The sequence below is a fragment of the Protomyctophum parallelum genome (genome assembly GCF_964188405.1).
Source record: "Protomyctophum parallelum genome assembly, chromosome: 3".
In the NCBI taxonomy this organism is placed as follows: Eukaryota; Metazoa; Chordata; class Actinopteri; order Myctophiformes; family Myctophidae; genus Protomyctophum; species Protomyctophum parallelum.
In genome coordinates this window covers 27506776-27527161 of record NC_139698.1, presented here as the reverse complement: position 1 = coordinate 27527161, position 20386 = coordinate 27506776, and the positions used below count along the sequence as shown (strand labels likewise).

General features: G+C 42.7%; 1 protein-coding gene across 1 annotated transcript in view; it reads right to left on the bottom strand.

The window, feature by feature from the left end:
- Positions 1 to 20386, bottom strand: part of LOC310856475 (kinesin-like protein KIFC3) — a 31960-nt gene that overhangs the window by 10581 nt on the left and 993 nt on the right. The window contains exons 3-10 of the mRNA XM_083761941.1: positions 20157 to 20256; positions 19435 to 19592; positions 17908 to 18178; positions 9725 to 9939; positions 5981 to 6046; positions 5758 to 5895; positions 4626 to 4823; positions 4133 to 4306 (exon numbers count right to left, since the gene is read on the bottom strand). Coding sequence (XP_083618067.1) covers positions 4133 to 4306; positions 4626 to 4823; positions 5758 to 5895; positions 5981 to 6046; positions 9725 to 9939; positions 17908 to 18178; positions 19435 to 19592; positions 20157 to 20256 — 1320 coding nt within the window. The remainder of the gene's footprint in view (positions 1 to 4132; positions 4307 to 4625; positions 4824 to 5757; positions 5896 to 5980; positions 6047 to 9724; positions 9940 to 17907; positions 18179 to 19434; positions 19593 to 20156; positions 20257 to 20386) is intronic.

Sequence of the window (20386 nt, the reverse complement as noted above, 5' to 3'; positions counted from 1 at the left end):
CGTCACAACCATGTCCTTTAAAATAAAATGTCGACTAAACCAAAACGTCATTCAGAAACGTTTAAAAAAGAAATCATCTACTTGAAGTAACTTGTGAAGATTAGTTGTTCACGCTGCTTAACTGGACTGTCTGCTGTGTAGAACAGAGGTTTCCCAGAAGATACCTGGACCGTGACTGCTGTCCATCGATTGGCTAACAACAGCAATCGGCTACATTGATTGGCCAAATCCAACTCATTAGATTTGGCTTTGGGGATTTGTCAAACTTTGTGAGTCATTTGTGCCACTTAACCAATATAAGCAGTAGAACACACATTAGGACACTACTTTTACAAAGCAAGACTTAAACTGTGGTGTTAGAAATGTTATGCTGGAGCTGGGACAGCTGGATGCAGTATCGAGGAGGTCGGATATACAGCGGTGCAGTTGTTGCAGTTGGAGACAAGGTGTACAACTTTGGAAATGATGACACGGGTCAGTTTGTTGTGTGCGCTTTCAACATGGTGTCTTTACGCTGGAGGAAGTTGCCCCCGGTGACACCAGAAAGAAAAGAGGTTCCATCCTCAAGCCATGGCCACTCAGCTGTTCTGGTTGAAGATGTCATCTACCTCTGGGGAGGGAGAGCGACGGACTCAGGTCAGTACTACAACATGCTTAATGCATATGATGTGGACAGCCACAGATGGTTTAAACCCAGGGTTTCTGGGTTATTTCCAGCAAGGTACTACCACTCGGTCTGTGTCTTGGGGAAGGTCGTGTTTATCCATGGAGGAGAAACTGATATGGCAGACTGGACTAATGACACCTACAAGTTGGACACCAGCACAATGGTCTGGTCTGTAATTAACACCAGAGGAACTCCACCCCCTGCTTCACAAGGTCACTCTGCCACCATCATCGGAACAAAGATGTTTGTTTTTGGAGGCGAAGGGGACCAGGAGGAGCACTACAACATCATCAGAGTGTTTGACACAGAGACCAATCACTGGCTTAACACACCTTCTGCACAGCTACTTCCAAAAGGGCGCAAGTATCATTTATCCTTTGCCTACAATGCGGAGCTGTACATATTTGGTGGCCAAAACTATGCGTGGATGGACAACTATGGGAGCTTCACTGATATGTGGAAATTCAACCCAGAAACCTTCTCCTGGATTTGGAGGGTTGAGCCCGAAAACACTCTTGACATGTGTGGGATGTGCTGTTGTGTGGGAGATTGTGTCGTGTCTCTCTTTTTAGACGGTGTCCTGAGCATCTTGGACTTAAATCCTAGTCTGAAGACGTTGTGCAAACTAGCAGTTATTCAGCATGGTCTGGAGCAGGCGGGACTCACACATGATGTCAGGTGGGAACTGGCAGCCATGACTAGGAACAAAACAGAAAATAAAACAAACACTGAACTAACAAATAAAGAGACTTCCGGTTGAGACGCCAGCAGGATGCGAGCATAGTGAAAGAGCTCCCGACAAGAAATTGACAGAACCCGAAATTGACAGAAATTGACAGAATTGACAGAACAGGGGTGGAGGATTGGAACCAAATCCCAAGGGAAATTAAATTTGCCCAGTCTTTGAACATTTTAAAAAATATGTTGAAAAAGTGGCTGATGGGCAAGTTAGTATAGTGTTTTATTTATCTATTTATATTGTCTTTTGTTTAGGCTACTGATCTATGATGGTCTGTTGTAAATGTCATTATTATTGTGATTGTAGTATGCTGTAACTATTTATTTGGATCACAATTTTTGTGCAATCTTGATCATTCTGTACTGCTATTTTATGAATTGTATCATGAATATATCAAATAATTCAAATCAAATCAAATATTTAGAACGCATCACGTACATAACAGACAAAGGGTATAAAACAGAACAATTTAAATGAAATCAAAATGAAATATATACTGTAGACTAGAGCGTCGAAGTCCTGACATCACTCGCTCATCCCCTGGTTCCAAGGGGTTCGCAGAGTTTTTCTCTATGGACATTACATTGGGTCATCTACCATATTAAAAATCATCTCATAAGAATTGTTGTCCAAAAATAAACAAACTGTCTCAGTGATATTGTCATGGAGGTGTCTGTATCTTTTACGATAGTAAGTCACTCATATTTGATACAGTCTGTTTCTAGCGAAAATGTAACTAATTGGGCAGCAGTATAGTTAGTGTTTTCTCTCAGTCAGTTGATTCTTCATATACATATGAGTGAAATCGCCAGGATGATTTGTTTATTTTTCAAACAGTTCTTATATTTGGCAATCTATCCCCCCTATGGGGATTATAATACAAATAAATAAATACACAAACCCTCTAGCGACTTTGGTGCTCTATTGGAAAGGACATTGATGAAAATAAACATGAATGACATGTATTTTATCTGCTATCCAGTTTGATCTGAGGTTAAAGGCCAAATGCTTGACTGTACCCCTGTACTGTTTGCATTTTTGTCTAATAAAATTATCAATCAATCAATCAATCAATCAGGAAATGCCCCCAAACCAGATAGCAAAAATAGCCGATCTACAAGCGCAATACGCGTCGCAGCGTGACACGTTTTGAGCTTGTAGATCGGCTATTTTTGCTACGACAGCAATATATGGCCCTATAGGCAGTTAGTGTGGAAATATAGTGGCCCTCTCCATCGTCAAAGTTGCCCTGCTCTAGAGGAAAGGCCATGGGGTCACCAAAATCTGTACGGACCATCCTGCAATCTTCTCATTTGATTATGCGATATCTATGTAAAGTTGATATTTTGGCCTTGAAGGTTGGTGCTAGAGAAAAAGTCATGGGATCATGCAAATAGTTAGGGTTCTTCTTCCAGGGAGCATGAATGCATGTGCCTTTTTTCACGGTATTGTAGTCTGATGAGAACTCACCTCTTCAGACTCCATCTTATGTCACATTCTCACCTAATACTTCGGTAGACTCAGATCCGTATGGGCGGGGAATTGGGATTATTGCATTTTTAATTGGCTGGGGTTTGCCTTCACACTGTCATTCGCAGCAATTGGAAACGCAGCAGAGGGGACCTTTATCAATGTGTTCCATTCATAAACTATAGCCTACACAGTGAAATCTATGGTGATAAAATTACACTCATAACGTGCATGTGTCGTGCCGTCTGGGACCCCCCCCCCCTCTCTCTCTCTCTCTACGCACGCAGCCGCCACACACTGTTCTTTTGGGCATGGAGGCACAGCGCTGCATGAGCGCACTGATATAACTCCCCAGTCCCACACAGTGACAGCACTCCATGTTTACGGCACGCACAGACAGACAGACAGAATATTATGTAGGCTATAATACACTGCAGTGTTTTTATGTGTTTTCTTAAGCAATTGATTAATGTACACGTCCTCATTTCGATCAGGGCTTCAGTCTCCTTATTCGACCACGTCTATCCACAGTAACGGGACATCTTTGCGCTGCGTAAAATATGCCTTAACCGTCTCCAACTGTGTTCAGCTCCTCACCCGCCACATTATGTGCTTCATTTCCTTTATTTACTGCGGATTGCATTCACACCTGCACCGAATCGTAGTCAAGTGCGATTCGAAGCGAAGCGAAACCCACGTTTTTGGGCGGAGTAAAATGCGGTTATTTGCTGCGCATTAGGATTCGAATGAGCCTTCACACCTGCCAAACGAAGCGCACTTTCTGACAATGCGCAGCAGGATTCGTTTTAATCGCAGCAAAGCTCTCTGGTATGAATGCGACCTTAGCCTGTAGCACTTGCACTAGCCTCAATTACCTTACAGGTGTATGCAAAGGCCCAATTTATGTAATTTAAATAGCATTTAATGTAGACATAGCACTAGTGTATACTCATAGTTTCATTGTGCAAGATATTCTACTGTTAGACGATGTTAGGTTCTTAGCTTGCTTATGATCCTTGATAACATTTATGTATTTGATGTATTACCATGTGGTGTTCTTGCTTACTGTAAATCGCTCTGGATTAAGAGCGTATGCTAAATGCCTAAATTGTAAATTGGTATTCCGGTCCTACAAATTGGTGAAAACGTATGTTACCTGAATAATTGTACATACTGTTTTATGCTACTTTCATACGACTTATCATTAAGGGACGAATACAAACAACCCAACGCTACATTCTTCAGTCATTCATTACCTTGTGCTGCAGATTACAGCTGTGTTCATCCGACTTCCTGATTTGCTCCTCCAGCTGTTTACATCGCTCATTCTGATTGGTCAGCTTCTCTGACAAGTGCTCGTTCCGCTGCCTGGCCTTGGCCAGCTGCTTCAGAGTGGCAGGTGCATCCACCTCCACCGTCTGAGTCATATACTGCAGTGGGAGAGATCCAAAGTTGTTTTTGACAGCACATTTTGATTTAGTTTTAGTCACAATTTAGTGAGTCACCTGAAATCTTTTAGTGTTAAGTCTTAGTCTTGTTAAGTTTTAGTCGATTAAATACCATAAGATTTTAGTCGGCTAAAATGTATTCTGGCGGGCCTTGATGGCGTCGTAATGGCTGATTTTAGACTTGGTTGCATGCTGAAATGCTCTACACAGCCTTCACCACTTGACCCTTGACTTGACGCGCCACTGATATATACGATCATCTTTATTGACGGATATAAAGTTAGTATAACGTTATAATAACCTTGACAAGCGGCTCCTTGGATCTCTCTCTGTCCAGCTCCAGCTGTAGCTCCCTCACGCGTTCCTCGCGTCTCCTCAGCTCCTCGGCTCTCCTACACTCGCTCTGCTGGCTCTGGCGCTCCAGGCGGGAGAGCTCCTCTGCTCTCTGCTGCAGAGACGACTCCAGCTGCTGCACCCGGCAGCGCAGGTTGTCGTTCTCCTGTCCGACGACAAACAAGAGTCTCTAACAACCCATTGAGACCTGGAGCTAAACGCGTCTGTGTCACAATAAAAAAGAAAAGAAGAAGCGCTACGTGGGTCCTTTATGTAGAGAAAACTGTAGACAGGTTCTCTTTGGAGAGGGTTTCATATAGCAAAGCACAAGATTTCTTAAGAAGTTCTATACCTTGAGTCAATGTCACTGTGGAAGGAGGTAAAAGGTGGCGAACTTAAAAGAGGGTCCAAGGCAGCTCTGTCCAGTTCAAGTAGAAAAAATACTTTATTTCATTTTAAAAGGGTTAAAAACACGACCAGCGCGTTTCGGCCTTCATCAGGGTCAACTGGGTCTGTGTCACGTTTAGCGTTTAACCGCCTGAAAACGTGTGCAAATCTTTTAATATATATTCTTTCACGGCAATCGTTTTTAACTCATATCTTTGCTTCTGGGGGGTCCCTGCTGGAACAACATATTTTCAGATGGGGGTCGGCGGCCAATTACATATAATTGTCCTTGACATGAAATACTCTAATCTTTTTTTCAGAAACAATTGTTATGATTTATAAGACCTTTGTAGAATCTGCTCTCAGGTCTCAATGGGTTTAAATTAAAAATGTGAGGAGTACTATTTTTGAGTGGTGCAACAAGGAACAGCAATGTCCGTCTTCACCTATGTGACTATGAGTACCAGTTTGTCTTCACCTGTATGTGACTATGAGTACCAGTAGGGGCAAAAGTGGCGCTGTTGTGCCAGAAACAGAGAGAGAGAGAGAGAGGCAGAGGGAGAGGGGAGTTGCACCATTCAGTTCACACGGGTGTGATTTTTCCACCACTGCTCGGCCTCACATTCATGAGCATAGAGCTGGACTAGTGGGAGGGTATTATGGCCTTACCTTCATGAGCATAGAGCTGGACTGGGAGGGTATTATGGCCTTACCTTCATGAGCATAGAGCTGGACTGGGAGGGTATGGCTGACAGCTGCTGGAGCAGGCCCTGCGTCACGCTCAGACTCTGCTTCAGGCTGTCGTTCTCTGCCGACAGACACGCCGCCCGCTTCTCTGAGTCCGTCGCACCCTGACGACATACAGCACAGCACACACTCAACAATGACATACTCCCATGAGCACCCTGACGACATGCTGTACAGAGACATACTTACAGAGTCAGTTCTCAGCCGGGACAGCTCCTCTTCGCGCTCCTCAATACCACTCTTCAGATCGTCGATCTGCAGGGGAAACGACCAGTGGTGGAAAAAGTAATCAAATTTCTTTACGTAACCTATTGAGACCTGAGACCAGATTCTACGAATGTCTTCTTAAATCCTATCCTATAGAAAAGCTATGTTTCTATATCCGTTTCTAAACTGTGTGCAGACATCCTCCTCCTCTTTGTCTGTATCAGCTCAAACATTGTAATGTCAAGAACCCCTAGAATTATATGTATTTCCCACCGATTCCATCTAAAAATATTGAAGATTTGAGTTAAAACGTTCACTGGGAAAGAATATATATTCAAAGATTTGCACACATTTTCATGATTTTTCAACATTAGAAGATCTACAAGCTCATAGCGTGGCACTCGGTGGCATGCTATGAGCTTATGTAGCATTACATTAGCTTGTATATAATGGTTAATGGCTAAATGACACAGATGAGTTCCAGGTCTTAAAAGTATCAATACTGCAATGTAGAAATACTCTGTTACAAGTCTCAAACTCAAGATTTACTTGAGTAAAAGTACAAAATTATTGGCTTCAAAATATACTTAAAGTAACAAAAGTACTACAGAAGTTCCCATTGCTATTTTATTAACTATTATTTTAACTGTTAAATAACAGCTAATGATTCAAATTACTAATTATTATTATTAGGCTACTATATGTGCAGCTTTGGGACTGCAACCGCGACTACAGAGCCCACAGAGCACCCGTGCGAACTGAGTGGTGAAACTATACTTTTATTGTTATAATATAGTTACTGCGTGTGTGCGTGTGTGCGTGCGTGTGTGGTGCCTTGGAGTCAAGCACAGCTGTTGACTTAACACATCAAATGCTGGAAACGTACTAATACGCTTTATTAATCTCGAACGCGGTATGCGCAGGACGTACTAATACGTTTTATGGGTTTTTTTATGATTACTGTGCTTCATATTTATACGCGCCCGGACAACATAGAAAGTAACACCGATCGGCTCTAGAAAGGTCCGGTATGTGATCCGGGAGTTAAAAGCCCCCCCTCCTGAAAAGAGGTCTGGTCTATGCGGGCATGCCGCATAGACCAACGCAGATGTCAGGGGATCTAAAATGGAGGTACCCATGCTCTAGTGTGTGTGAATACACTCGATTCCCCCTCCCCTCCTGTTTCTACATGGTTTCTCCCGAGGCAGCATTGTAGGGGGAGTCTCTTGTCTCGCATTGCAGTTTCAGTTCCCCCCCCACTCAGTCACTGTGCCTAGGCTCCAACTCCAACTGCCTTGCATCTCGTCCTCTCTCATTCTCGGAAAAAGAATAACGCAGCCCCCTCTGCCCGTATATAAACCAAGAATAATCTGCAAGTTCAACGATCGGCATTTCATAAGGTTTTCAACACACACACACACGGAGTCATGACATGGACAGATACGCAAAATGAATGACGTATTATCGAGGGACCGCCATAGGAGAAGCACAGGAGTAGAGAGAGATGATCAACTGCACTGATCAACGCCTTGCACGGTGCACCTCTCTCATTCTCGGAACGCAGCCATGTCGATTTGCCCTCTGCCCGTATATAGACCAAGAATAATCTGCAACGATCGCCATTTCATAAGGTTTTCAACACGCACACTGAGTCATGACATGGACAGATACGCGAAACGAATGACGTATTATCGAGGGACCGCCATAGGAGAAGCACCGCCATCGCGTCTTCACCACCCATATCACAGCCGGGCTTAGCGTCTCTCTCGATCGAGGGACCGCCATAGGAGAAGCACCGCCATCGCGTCTTCACCACCCATATCACAGCCGGGCTTAGCGTCTCTCTCGATCGAGGGACCGCCATAGGAGAAGCACCGCCATCGCGTCTTCACCACCCATATCACAGCCGGGCTTAGCGTCTCTCTCGATCGAGGGACCGCCATAGGAGAAGCACCGCCATCGCACCGCCATCGCGTCTTCACCACCCATATCACAGCCGGGCTTAGTGTCTCTCTCGATACCCCCCCAGGCCCAAACATGTCCAGTCTTAGTCTTAGTTATCTCTGGTGGTCACAAGCTGAATTCAATGACCAATTACTGTCAAACTGTATATGTGTACAATGTGTACTGTTTTCCTCCTAAAAGTAGACATTCAGGGCTTTCATTCGGTGTATGGTATGTATAGGATAGTATTTGTGCTCATTTTGTCTGTTGAACTGAAAAATGATATCGTGACAAACACAACATCAGTTCTGGTATTCCACAGGGCTTGATTCTTGGCCCTCTGCTTTTCTCCTTGTACATACTGCCATTGGCGAACTCATTGCCAATCACAGAGTCAATTTTCATTTCTATGCTGATGATACCCAACTATATCTTTCTGTGGCTCCAGATGATCCCTGTGCTTTAGACCCACTGGTTACCTGTCTGTCTAGCATTAAATGTTGGATGAGTGAGAACTTTCTCAAGCTAAATGAGGATAAGACAGAAGTTCTCATAATCGGTTCTAGTGAACAGAAAGAATCAATATTAAGCAGACTTGGCAACCTGACTGTAGAAAGTAACAGTACAGTAAAGAACCTGGGGGTTATTATTATTTTCACCTTAGAAATATTGCACGAATCAGAGCCTATGTGTCCTTGGACGATGCAAAAACGCGATTTAACACGATTTAACTAGAACTAAGATGAGAGAACATATTACTCCAGTTTTGGCATCACTGCACTGGCTTCCGGTTGTTTTTAGGATTGATTTTAAAATAATTTTACTTGTCTATAAAGCTCTCAATGGTCTCGCACCTTCCTACCTACATGACTGCCTGCCTAAATATGTCCCAAACCGCCCCCTAAGGTCTTCCACTGCTGGCCTGCTCGCTTTGCCTAAAGAAATGGCAACTAAAAAATACGAGGAAGCAGCTTTTTGCTTCTACGGGCCGTCGGCATGGAACAAGCTCCCACTGTACCTTCGTCAGGCAGCCTCTGTAGACATTTTTAAAGCTCAGCTCAAGACCCACTTCTACAACATTGCTTTTAATTGATCTTTTATTTTTTTATTTTTTGTTATTCATGTCCTCACTGTATTGCATTACTGCAACTGTCGTTGCCTTGCTTTTCTTTTATTCTCCATTGTTCTGTAAAGCACTTTGAGCTGCATTTCATGTCATGAAAGGTGCTATGCAAATAAAGTTTTATTATTATTATTAAACCGATATATTCATGATCGGTATTGGTAAAATAGTATATCGGTTTTAGCAGATATTTTATTCTATAATAATAATAAAAAAGCCTGAAAAAGCCCTTTATGATGAAGGCTGCAAATTATACCAGTGTTGTCTGGGGAAGCTTTCAAAAAAGTCAACAAGTTGGAACATTTAAATTCAGTTTATAAGCCTTTTTCTGAATGGCATTACCTGCTGCTTGCCGTGCGTTTCAATTAAAATCCTTCCTAACTTTGGTGTGTGTGTGTGTGTGTGTGTGTGTGGGGTCTAGGTCCAGGTCCAGCAGACTACTGTACATAAGATTACTACATTGTACATTTTGAACACCTCGTTATGTCAAATGGACATGACATGGGCTATATTTGCACAAGATAGGGTCCATATGTGACTCTTTGAGATTGAGATTGTACCTTGTTCTAAATGCACTAATAATCACAGACATGTATGAACTGAACTGAAACACATTCAAGTGATATTTGACAATGAGACCGTTATAAGAACAGGAATACCTGCTGTTGGAATGCCTGGATGCGAGAGTGTCTGTCCTGGTCCCTCTGGTCCAGTTGGGACCGCAGCAGATGCAGCTCTCCCCTCAGTCGACTGCGCTCGCCCTGGAGTCCGGACAGGGACTCTACCAGCCTGTGGACCCCTGCCCGGCCCCCAGCATCACCCTCTACCAGCCTGTGGACCCCTGCCCGGCCCCCAGCATCACCGCTACACTCGCCTGCAGGGACACAAGCAAAGGTAGTATATGCATCAGCAACTGGGATTTTGGCTCCTACGTTTTGATACTGTTCTGTAGTGAGGAATTTAGGCTATAGCAGAATCACTATCTGCCTTTATTATATATAAAAACTGTTTCACAGCCTTAATTGCTATAATCCTATGATTTCACTCAGTCACTCACTCACTCCTTCTCATTCAACCATTCACTGATCACTGAGGCTGCACTCACACATATCAGACACCTGTCTTGTGTCTGTCTGATGTCTCGCATGTTCAATGGCCGCTCCAATTTATTTCCAATGGAAGTCACATGCTAATAATATTAATGCTTGTATACTTCATTGTGTGACACCAGAAATAGCCAATCTACAAGCTCACACGTCAAAATGAGTCTTAAAGTACTGAAGTCAGTAATTAAAAACACAATTTTTATTTAAACTATTTACTCGCACTTTCTTTTTTATGGCGTGGCTCCATCAATGAGTGTGTGTGCACGTACGTGTTGTTCATTCATTATTATTATTAAATGTATTTGTTTTCTTTGTCTTCGATGTCTGATGCCTGCTTGTAAATTAAGCTCATTATCATGCAGCAAGCTATAGACTTGAGTCCTAGTCTGACTTTGTGCAAGCTAGCAGTTATTCAGTACGGTGTGGAGTAGACCTAGAATGCCTGTGATCATTTAATTATACTGTACATACTGTATATGTAACAAGAGCCGTTCTAGGGCTAGGTGTGGAGCAGTCTGGACTCCCACACGACAGATGGGAACTGGCAGCCATGACGACCAATAGCAACACATGACAATGACACATGTGTGCGTGTGCATTCAGAGAGGGGTTCCTATCAAGATTTATTTTAGTTAACTAAAAGTAGTGAAAAAAAAAACAAAAAAAACGCCTGGTGTATTTGCGTGTGCCTTGAGTGGGAGAAGTATCTTTTTACAGAGCAGTTTACAGAGCTCTTTTGGCAGAGCAGTTACGGTAAATGCCCATTGGAGCCAGCCCTTCTAAGAGCCAGCCAGGCAGCCACTGAGACCGCCCGCCAAAAACAACATAGTACACTAACTAGGGACCCACATTTTTATTAATCTAAACTTTACTGTTTGTGTGACGGTGTGAGAGAAAAAGTGTGGACGACCTCGACGAGGAGGCAGAGGTAAGAAACACTTGGTGTGTTTTTTCTTTTCCATTTGTCCGAAATGTCAATTCATTTCAAGTGTTGACTCCTCGTCAAGTGGTTCCCAAACTTTTTCATGTCAAGGACCCCCAAAATTGACACTAAATATCCCGCGGACCCCCGTTTGAAAAGATATGCCAAGGGACCCCCATAAGAAGATTTTTACAGCTCTAGTAGAGATTCTCAACCCGTTTTACCAGTTTGACATGCATTAGTCTACCAACCAACTAGCCCTACAAGGGCTCTTTGAGGGCTTTTGTTCGTTTGAGGGCTTCTGAATGTGTGAACTATAAGTACCTATAAATACCGCTGCGAATATCTCCTGTGGCGCGGAAGCCGTTAAGTATTTTAAATTTGTTTGACCGATTTGGTCGCTTTGATTCTTCTCTTCCTTCCTTATTTATTGACACCTCATTGTACCACCTATCTGGCTAGCTAGTGGCTATAGCTATGACAGAGAAGATCAGAGGCAGGAACGTAGCCATGCACAAGCCAACCGCACATCGGGAGGCGGTACAATAAACGGTAAATAAATAAATAATCAAAGCGACCAAATCGGTCAAACAAAGGTATGTATAGGTACTTATAGTTGACACATTCAGAATAACTCAAACGAAAAGAAGCCGTCAAACGACGCAGACACGACGTATCCGACGATATTTATGTCCGCGTTCTATCATTTCAATACGAAAACACAGATACGCACAGGGACCCTACGTAAAGTAACATCCAAATTTCAGAAAAGCTTTACGGGAGGGTTCCGAGAGGGGCTACCAACCAACCACCATTTAATGGCATTTCTATCTCTGGGACCCCCAATTTATATTGTAAAATCAATGTGAATTTAACTCTGATTGTTACGGCCCCATAAGGGTCCATTTGGTTCCATTTGTATCACTGAGTTACAGCCCCATAAGGGTCCATTTGGTCCAGTATGTTTCATGAATGCACATGGTTTGACATGTAGCCTAATAATCCACATCATGTGTGGGTGACAAAACGCCCACCCACCCCAGACACAAAATAGATCTAGCTCTCAATGCACCACATTGTGAGGCTGGAAAACAACATGGATACCTTTTGCTATTTGACATGTGCATATTCTATAGGGTTATTTTTTTAACCATATTACCACATTATGAATTAACTGTATACGTATGTCATGCCACTGTTTAATCTCCAGATCCATGGAGAGAGACCTCCAGCGCCAGAGAAAACTCCACCAGCGCCAGAGAAATCTCCAGAGATGGTAAGTAGATGCATATTCGTAAAGATTTGTGACATTTGTGTAATGTGTAGCCTACATGAAATTGAAAATATTATCTGGCCACTTGGCCAGTGGTTCTTCTTTGGATGGGTAACTGAAAAACTGTTGCATTACCACAGTGCCCATGTTCGATCAAGTTCAAGACGGGAGGCATACTTTGGTTAGACATAGCATAGGATTAAGGTTGGTGAGGGGTGCGTTAAGGGTTGGGAGAGGGTTAAGGTTAGGTTTAGGTGTGCTGCCCCGTGGGAGGTTAGGGTGAGGGTTTGAGATATCTGCAGTCATACATAGACAACTATTTACTACTGATCAATACAAACTATACTAGTTTGTAGGCCTATTATGCTAATAATAAATTATGATATACCATAAAATATATTTGTGAAAATTATAGGCCCACTAATGCATTTATATGTGATGTATTTTTCAGGTGGAAATTGTGAAGGGGTCAGGAGTGTGCTGCAAACGGGACACATGGAAGGCATCCAATGCAATGGTGTGAAATTGTGAATGCTCCTCCTCGGCACGTTTCCCCTCGAGACCCTGCTTCAGAGCAACCTCAACGGTAAAAACAAATTACATTTCTAAACTGATTCACCAAAACAACTCTTTATCTCTCTTTATCACTCTTTGTTTTCTAAGGGCAGAACAGTTTTTGCTGCTGCAATTGTTGCGAGTAATGTTTCTTTTATAATTGTCCCACGCTAGCCCAGTGGTTTCCAAATATTATAAATTCAAGGATCCCCATAACTCAAAGAGGCCCCTTTTCCACCGGTTGGTTCCCAATGGGAACCGGTTCAGTTCTTTTTGGTTTTTAGTCCATGAGCCAGAGCTACAAAATTGAAACATTAATTATGAATTGAGTAGGCAAAACCATACCTATATTAGATTGTTATCACCTTGAAACTTCCCCACTTGAGTACTTACATGAAGACAATGATCTATTGTATTCAAAATTTTACATTTTTAAATATGCAAATGAGGCATTATGTAGGAAAATATGCAAAATAATCGAAAATATGAAAAAGCTACTTCTGTGGAAGGGTTATCATGTATTAATTTACTTGTATTGATCCTATAAACAATTTAATATAGGGTATAGTTTGCCCACCAATTTTGGAGCTCTGGCTCATGGACTAAAAACCAAAAAGAACTGAACCAGTTCCCATTGGGAACCAACTGGTGGAAAAGGGGTCCCAGTGTAATTGGAATCAGAACCAATTCCGCAAGGGTCTAGGGCCATTAATGTAGATAACATTTATTGTGACCACTGGGCTCTGACTTATGGTGCATTACCCGTTCAAATCATATTATTGAAAGGTAATGGGTCGCACACACCAAGACTGCGTTTTAGTTTTTATTCTTGCATGATGGACAAACATTTTGGCTATCCAGCCTTCATGGATACGTGATATGGATATGGATTCATGGATTCGGCTTCATAGCCGAAACGTTTGTCTTTATCCATCATGCAAGAATAAAAACTAAAACGCAGTCTTGGTGTGTGTGACGGATTGCCTTTTACGGCCATTAATGTAAACATTAGCTGCTGCAAATCGGCAGGATTGCCCACCTTTAATTAATTTAATTAAGGTGGCAAGCCAAAGCGAGGCGATGGGGATCAGCTGGAAGCCCTGGATGCTGAGAAAAAGACAGCGAGCCATAATTGGTGAGTAAAAACAAAATAATTGAGAAAGAAAAATGGGTAATAGCTGATGCCTTAAGTTGACTACTTTATCATCGTTGCGCCACTCATAAATAAATAAATAAATATATTATATTATATTATATTATATTATATTATATTATATTATATTATATTATATTATATTATATTATATTATATTATATTATATTATATTATATTATATTATATTATATTATAATTATATAGAATGTAGTCTGCACACTGGATCCAGCTCCAATGGTATTTTCTTTTATTGAGATCAACTGACCCAGTTTAGTAGGTAGGCTACTGTAGGCCTATACAGTATGTAGTAATAATAATAATAATAATAATAATATTATATTATTATTATACAGTATGTAGGTGTGTGTCTTGTCTTCCTTGTCTGAAGAAGAGCTGCACCACCAGCCTCGAAACCTCCAAATGGTGGCTCGATCTAGTCAAGTGTGCAAACTCTATTCTATTCAGAGTGTAAATGGGGCTTCACTGCAGTGAGGTGTGCTGTGCCAGTAGTATAGCGCAGGGCAATGGGAGGCGCTACATGGATGGGTGGGGGGGTGGGGGGGGGGTGAGCGACCGTGCTATGTGCACACACAAACGTGATTCACAGAAACGTGGGAGCATTGGAAATGAGGCACTCCACACGGGATGTAGGCATATTGTGCATTTTAAAACAGGTGTCTTAAAATAGCGTATGGGAATGTGTTATGTCTGTTGTTGTAGAGATGGACAGCGTGATGTTGGCTAATCAAACATGTAGCCTAATAAATGAGTAACAACAACACGTAACATTTAAGGAACGACATGTAGGCTAAGAATAATCATACTATAATTAACTCAATGTCTGAATGAATGTCAGAAACACTGCCGTATCTCCTCACCGCCTGCACCAATCGCTCCCACTTGTCACACAGGCATTGACCATAATAATATGGAGGTCTTAACGAAGCCCTTTTTCCAATTTAACAAATTATAAATTAATCATGAATTTATAAATAAAATGCGAAAACACACCCAGGGAGCAGTACCCCCGGCAAGTATTTTTCTTAATGAACGGCAATTAAGGATTTATGGGGGGGCTCTCACAACGGGTAAGGGCTAGTAATAATAACAGAAGCTAATCAAACAATAACTTAGGCTAATAAAAAGAATAATATGTAGGGTGGACCCATCCATCCATGGTACTCAAAACGCCAGGATAACGCTCCACAGTCCACACGTCCCCAACTCTTCTCCCTTCTGGGTCCAAAACTATGAATGCAATTTCCATTGCAATCAGAACTGCCGACTCACTCCCAATCTTCCGCCGAAAACCCACCTCTTCAGCCTCTGCGACCTTAGAGGCGTATATGCAAAGGCTCAACTTATGTAATTTAGATGATGGAGACATAGCACTCTATAGTGCATAAACTGCATATGCATAGTTCCATTAGATATTCCACTGTTAGGTTCTTAGCTTCCGTATGATTCTTGATGACTTATTTATTTATTTGATGTACTAGTCCTTACCCGTTCAAATATATGAACACCAAATGATGTACAGAGTGGGTACTAGATCATAATTTGTTGATGTATTTGAGGTGTAATCAGTCTGGTGTCAAGAGGCACTTGCCCGTGGGGTGCATACAGTACATTGGTTAGACATACCAACTGTTGTACAGTATTTAGTCCGACACCGTCGCTCCCTACATGCGCTACAGGTTAAAACTACATGTTTTGCGGGTAAAAACTAACCCGTGCTGCGGGTTAAAATCACCTGTGGCTCCCGACATGTGCTGCGGGTTAAAACTAGCCCGTGGCGGATTAAATATCACCGCGTGCGGTTAGGGTTTTGGGTAGGGTATCGGACTCATGACTGTAGGACTGTATAACCACATGCACCCGCAAGTAGTACAGGGAAGGTCCAATTCTGTATGTGTATACACATACGTGTGTGTGTGTGTGTGTGTGTGTGTGTGTGTGTGTGTGTGTGTGTGTGTGTGTGTGTGTGTGTGTGTGTGTGTGTGTGTGTGTGTGTGTGTGTGTGTGTGAGGGTGTGTGTGTGTGTGTGTGTGTGTGTGTGTGTGTGTGTGTGAGACGTAATTATTTATGATGATGATTTATGATAATAATTATTATGAACCTCCCCTCCAAGTGTTGTATCTGTAGCCCTTGGTTTCTGAGAGAAAAATACTTGAATGTGAGTTTTTCATTTTCCCATATAAGTCGATGGGAAATTTTAATGTAATTATTCATTTTATTTAATTATTAATTAGAAATGTGTTAAATTGAAAAAAGGGCTTCGTTAAGACCTCAGTTAATATTATGGTCAAATGCCAGTGTGACAATTCAGAGGGATTGGTGCAGCCAGTGAGGAGCTACGACAGTGTTTCAGACATTCAAACATTCATTCACTCAGACAGACAGTAATGTAGAATAAATTGTAATTGTACTCTCTGGAGTTAAATGAACACTAATAATTTCACTGTGTAGTTTGGGGGTCCCAGAGACAAATATTTATATCAAAGGAGCCGGTCTGTGGTCTACTACATATCTAACTAGAGGTCCTTGTATTCATTAAAAGGGGCTCTCATCATTTACAATTTTACATCATCACACATTATCTCATGAACAACTGAACTTATGTGATTGGTTGGTCAAATTGACGTCATATTTGGCGGACATTTGTCCTAATTTCTCCTTTCATTGTCATTGGCAAATAAGGGACGTGTGGGGACAAAAGCTGTTTATAGGAAAGGCTAGCGCCCCTCAAAAATCACACATGTGTGAAGTGAGGGGCACCCTTTATGTCTTATCATCATACGTCATCATACATCATCTCATTCTGGCCAATCACAATGTTTGTGTTTACACCCTCAAAGCTGGACATAGGATTGAAGCGGTTGAGAATGACGGTGTACTGTGGCCAGCAGTGCGTTGCCGCTCCAGTCGGACCATCTCTATACATCACAGTAAACAGCCAGTGAGTCTTTGCCTCATAACAGCGGGAAGAAAGCACAAAGCAGGCCTGGGGCTATTTATAACACAACACGGAGCACGTGGACTGGAGACTAGCATGTGCCAGAGCTTGTAAAGTAAGTGCACTTTACTGGGGAAAGAAAACAGCTCTCTCAGGGATGTTTTATTCATGCCAAGAGTCGCTAACCAAGTGCCATGCACACTCATTGCCGATCCATGTATCTTTATATGCTATACATTATAGGACAGCACGCCTGAGGTCCCCCGCTTAAGACCCCCCCCACACACACACACACACACAGCATGATGTGTGTGATGTGAAGGCCAGCAGATTCACAGCATGATGTCATCTCCAGTGCCAACTTGATTTATACCACGAACCTTGACAATCAAATCATTCTGCCTCTGAGTTTGTTTTTTCCCATACAAACCTCCAAGCACAAGTGGACCAAAAGTGAAACGTGGCACACGTCCTCAATAGACTACTATTACTGCCACAAAAGGCTCTGGTCAGGCTCTGCCAGTGGACCTAATGAGTCCGATCACTGTTAGAATTCCCAGTCTCTGGGCAAACCCACAACTGCCATTTGATTACTTAACCAGTCCACCTTTCAGTTTGCACTTTTCAGACACAGGCAGACAGACAGATACAGAGATCTCCATATACAGTATGGGCACAAAAGGGACACAGACAGACGGTTAAAACGGGTGCCATTACAACAACGGTTAATGCATACTAGGTTCCCAACTTGCATCGTACCCAAGTAGAACAGTTGGCCAACGACGGGCACAGGTCCAGTAATATATAATAAAGGTATCTATCTATCTATCTACCTATCTATTTGTTTAGTAATCCATGTCCCCTGCATCCTCACCTTGGCTCCCAGGGCTGGGGGTGGTGTTGGTTGAGTGTTCTTGCTGGCTGGTGATGGCCTCCTCCAGGCTGGTGATGACACTGCTCTTGTCTTGTAGCCTCTGGCGGTAGGAGGCCCTCAGGGCCTTCATCTGGCGCCGGTGCTGCACGCGGTGCCTCTTGAGCTGGACGCGGTACTGCTCGGCCCGATGCTGCAGCTGCTGGTAGTGGGAGTACTGCTCCAGGAAGCTCAGCAGGTGAGACATCACCGCAACCAGGGGAGACTCGGTCAGCTGCCAGGGACAGACGTTTTGTTTTGCCAAGGAGTCAAACATAGAAACTCCAATTTGCAGTGATAAAGCAACACACACACACACACACACAGAAACCTCTTACAATGTACGTACCACTACCACCTCACTCTCTACACCTAACCTCTGCTGAAAATATCTGATCTACAAGCTCACTTGTTGCAATGCGACACATTATGAGCTTGGAGAACTTGAACTATGTAGGACTTTGTTCTGTCTTGATTGATTGTATTGTGCTTTGATTCTATATGTTTGCCATAATACCGTACAATTGTTTCAGATGTTCTAGTGTCTAAATGCCCAGTGCTAATTTGTACCCGTTTAGAGTTGTATATTTGACTTGCTTTGCAATGTAGCCTATCATCATTCATATGGTCTATTGACTAAATGTCAGATGTTAGATTACATTTCTCATCTTGTTAAAAGTACTTGTGTCACAAAACGGGGTCCGAACGGAGGCGAGGAGGACAGCTGGACGCTGTGGAGACCTTCCAGGGGCTCAGAACAGGAATCACTGTCTACAGAGCAGTTTCATCAGGGCCAATTTTCAACAGGGCGAGCTGTCACTGTTTAAGCCTCTCTGTCTTCCTATTGCCTGGGCTTTGAGCGGCAGGCACACAGTAAAGTTTCTTAGCAATTTTGTTTCTAGTATTTAATATGTCCTTTTAGCTGGAATAGCTGACTACCCAAGTGTGACATCAAGGTCTTTTGGCATGGATCGGGCCGTTGGGCGGTTTGAGGCAACACAACGCTACGGGCCCCAACTCCAGCATACAGAGTCTCTGTCTAACATAGTAGAAAATAAGCAGAATGAAAGAGCTTGATAGGAGAGACAGGAAAAGACAAAAGCGGCAGTGGCTGAGGGGTAGAGTGACCGGATAGGAACCGCAATGTTCCCAGTTCAAACTGGGCTTCCCCAGAGTTGGTGTCCTTGAGCAAGACGCTGAACCCCTAATTGCTCCCGATGTGCTGGTTGGTGCCTTGCATGATGTTCCAGGGGGTCCCCAGCAAACTTGGTTAACAGTTCAACCCTACTGTCCCACATTTTATTTTAGACTATTCAAAAATAGTCCATTTACAAATGGGAGCCGTTGTAAATCTGCTATTTTTTTTGCAACATTTTGAAAAGTCTTGGGGTTTTCAACCTCTAGGGGTCCCTGGTACAAATATTTTCAGATGGAGGTCCACCGCAAAACACACAGCCCTAGACAAGCACTGTGTTAAGAGGTTTTCATTACCTTCCCTGATGTTTCCAGCTGCACCTGAGAAGCTCTCTTCTTCTCGGCCTCCTGCTTGAATGACAGAAATGCAGCTAGAGGAGTGCATGCTGGGATATCTGGCAGTCCGTCCTCGTCGTCATCACTGAGAGACGGGCCGTCACTGTCACTGCTGCTACCTGTCAAACAAACTCGTGCAGTCATTCACTCATTTGCATAAATAATCTACATTGTGACCATACAATCTATAAGATTCAATTCATTATAGCAGAGCATAAAAGAGTATTGAGTGATGCGAGTGCCATATTCGACTACAAATAACAGCTGACAACTGGTGAATCCCTGGGAGGATGAACACTGTTAAACCCATGCATGTTACATTAGATGACATTAGATAAAATAATTGAAATTAAGTTTAACATAGGCCTGTCACAATTATTACATAATCGCAATTATTATTTTGCATAATCATCATTTACATATAGAATTCTTTTGGAAAAAACAGTGGAAATAGCAGATCTACAAACTCAAAACGCGTCATGATGTGACGCATTTTGAGCTTATAGATCAGCTATTCCCACTATACATGTAATGTGTGCCTAAAAGCCAAACAGAAATGTAATTTCTATTCACAATACGTTCAATGACAGAAAAACAATGATTTGAGAGTAAATTAATGGTCAGGGTAAAATATCCTAATGGTGACACAGCCCTAGTTGAACAGTGTGATTGGTTGAACTCACTGGAGTCGTTGAGCCTTGCACAGGGTTTCTTGCCCGTCCTGGGGGTGTGACCATTCCTACTCTTGCTCCCAGTTTCCATGGTAACTCGTCCTCCTGGCTCCTGATGACAGCGCCAGACAGTGGAGGAGGAGGGATATATTTTACATATCACCATCATTATCCACACAGACATAAACCTGATTCATACGTCGTCATGCAACGAAACGAGACTGCCTGAATGGTTATTCCTC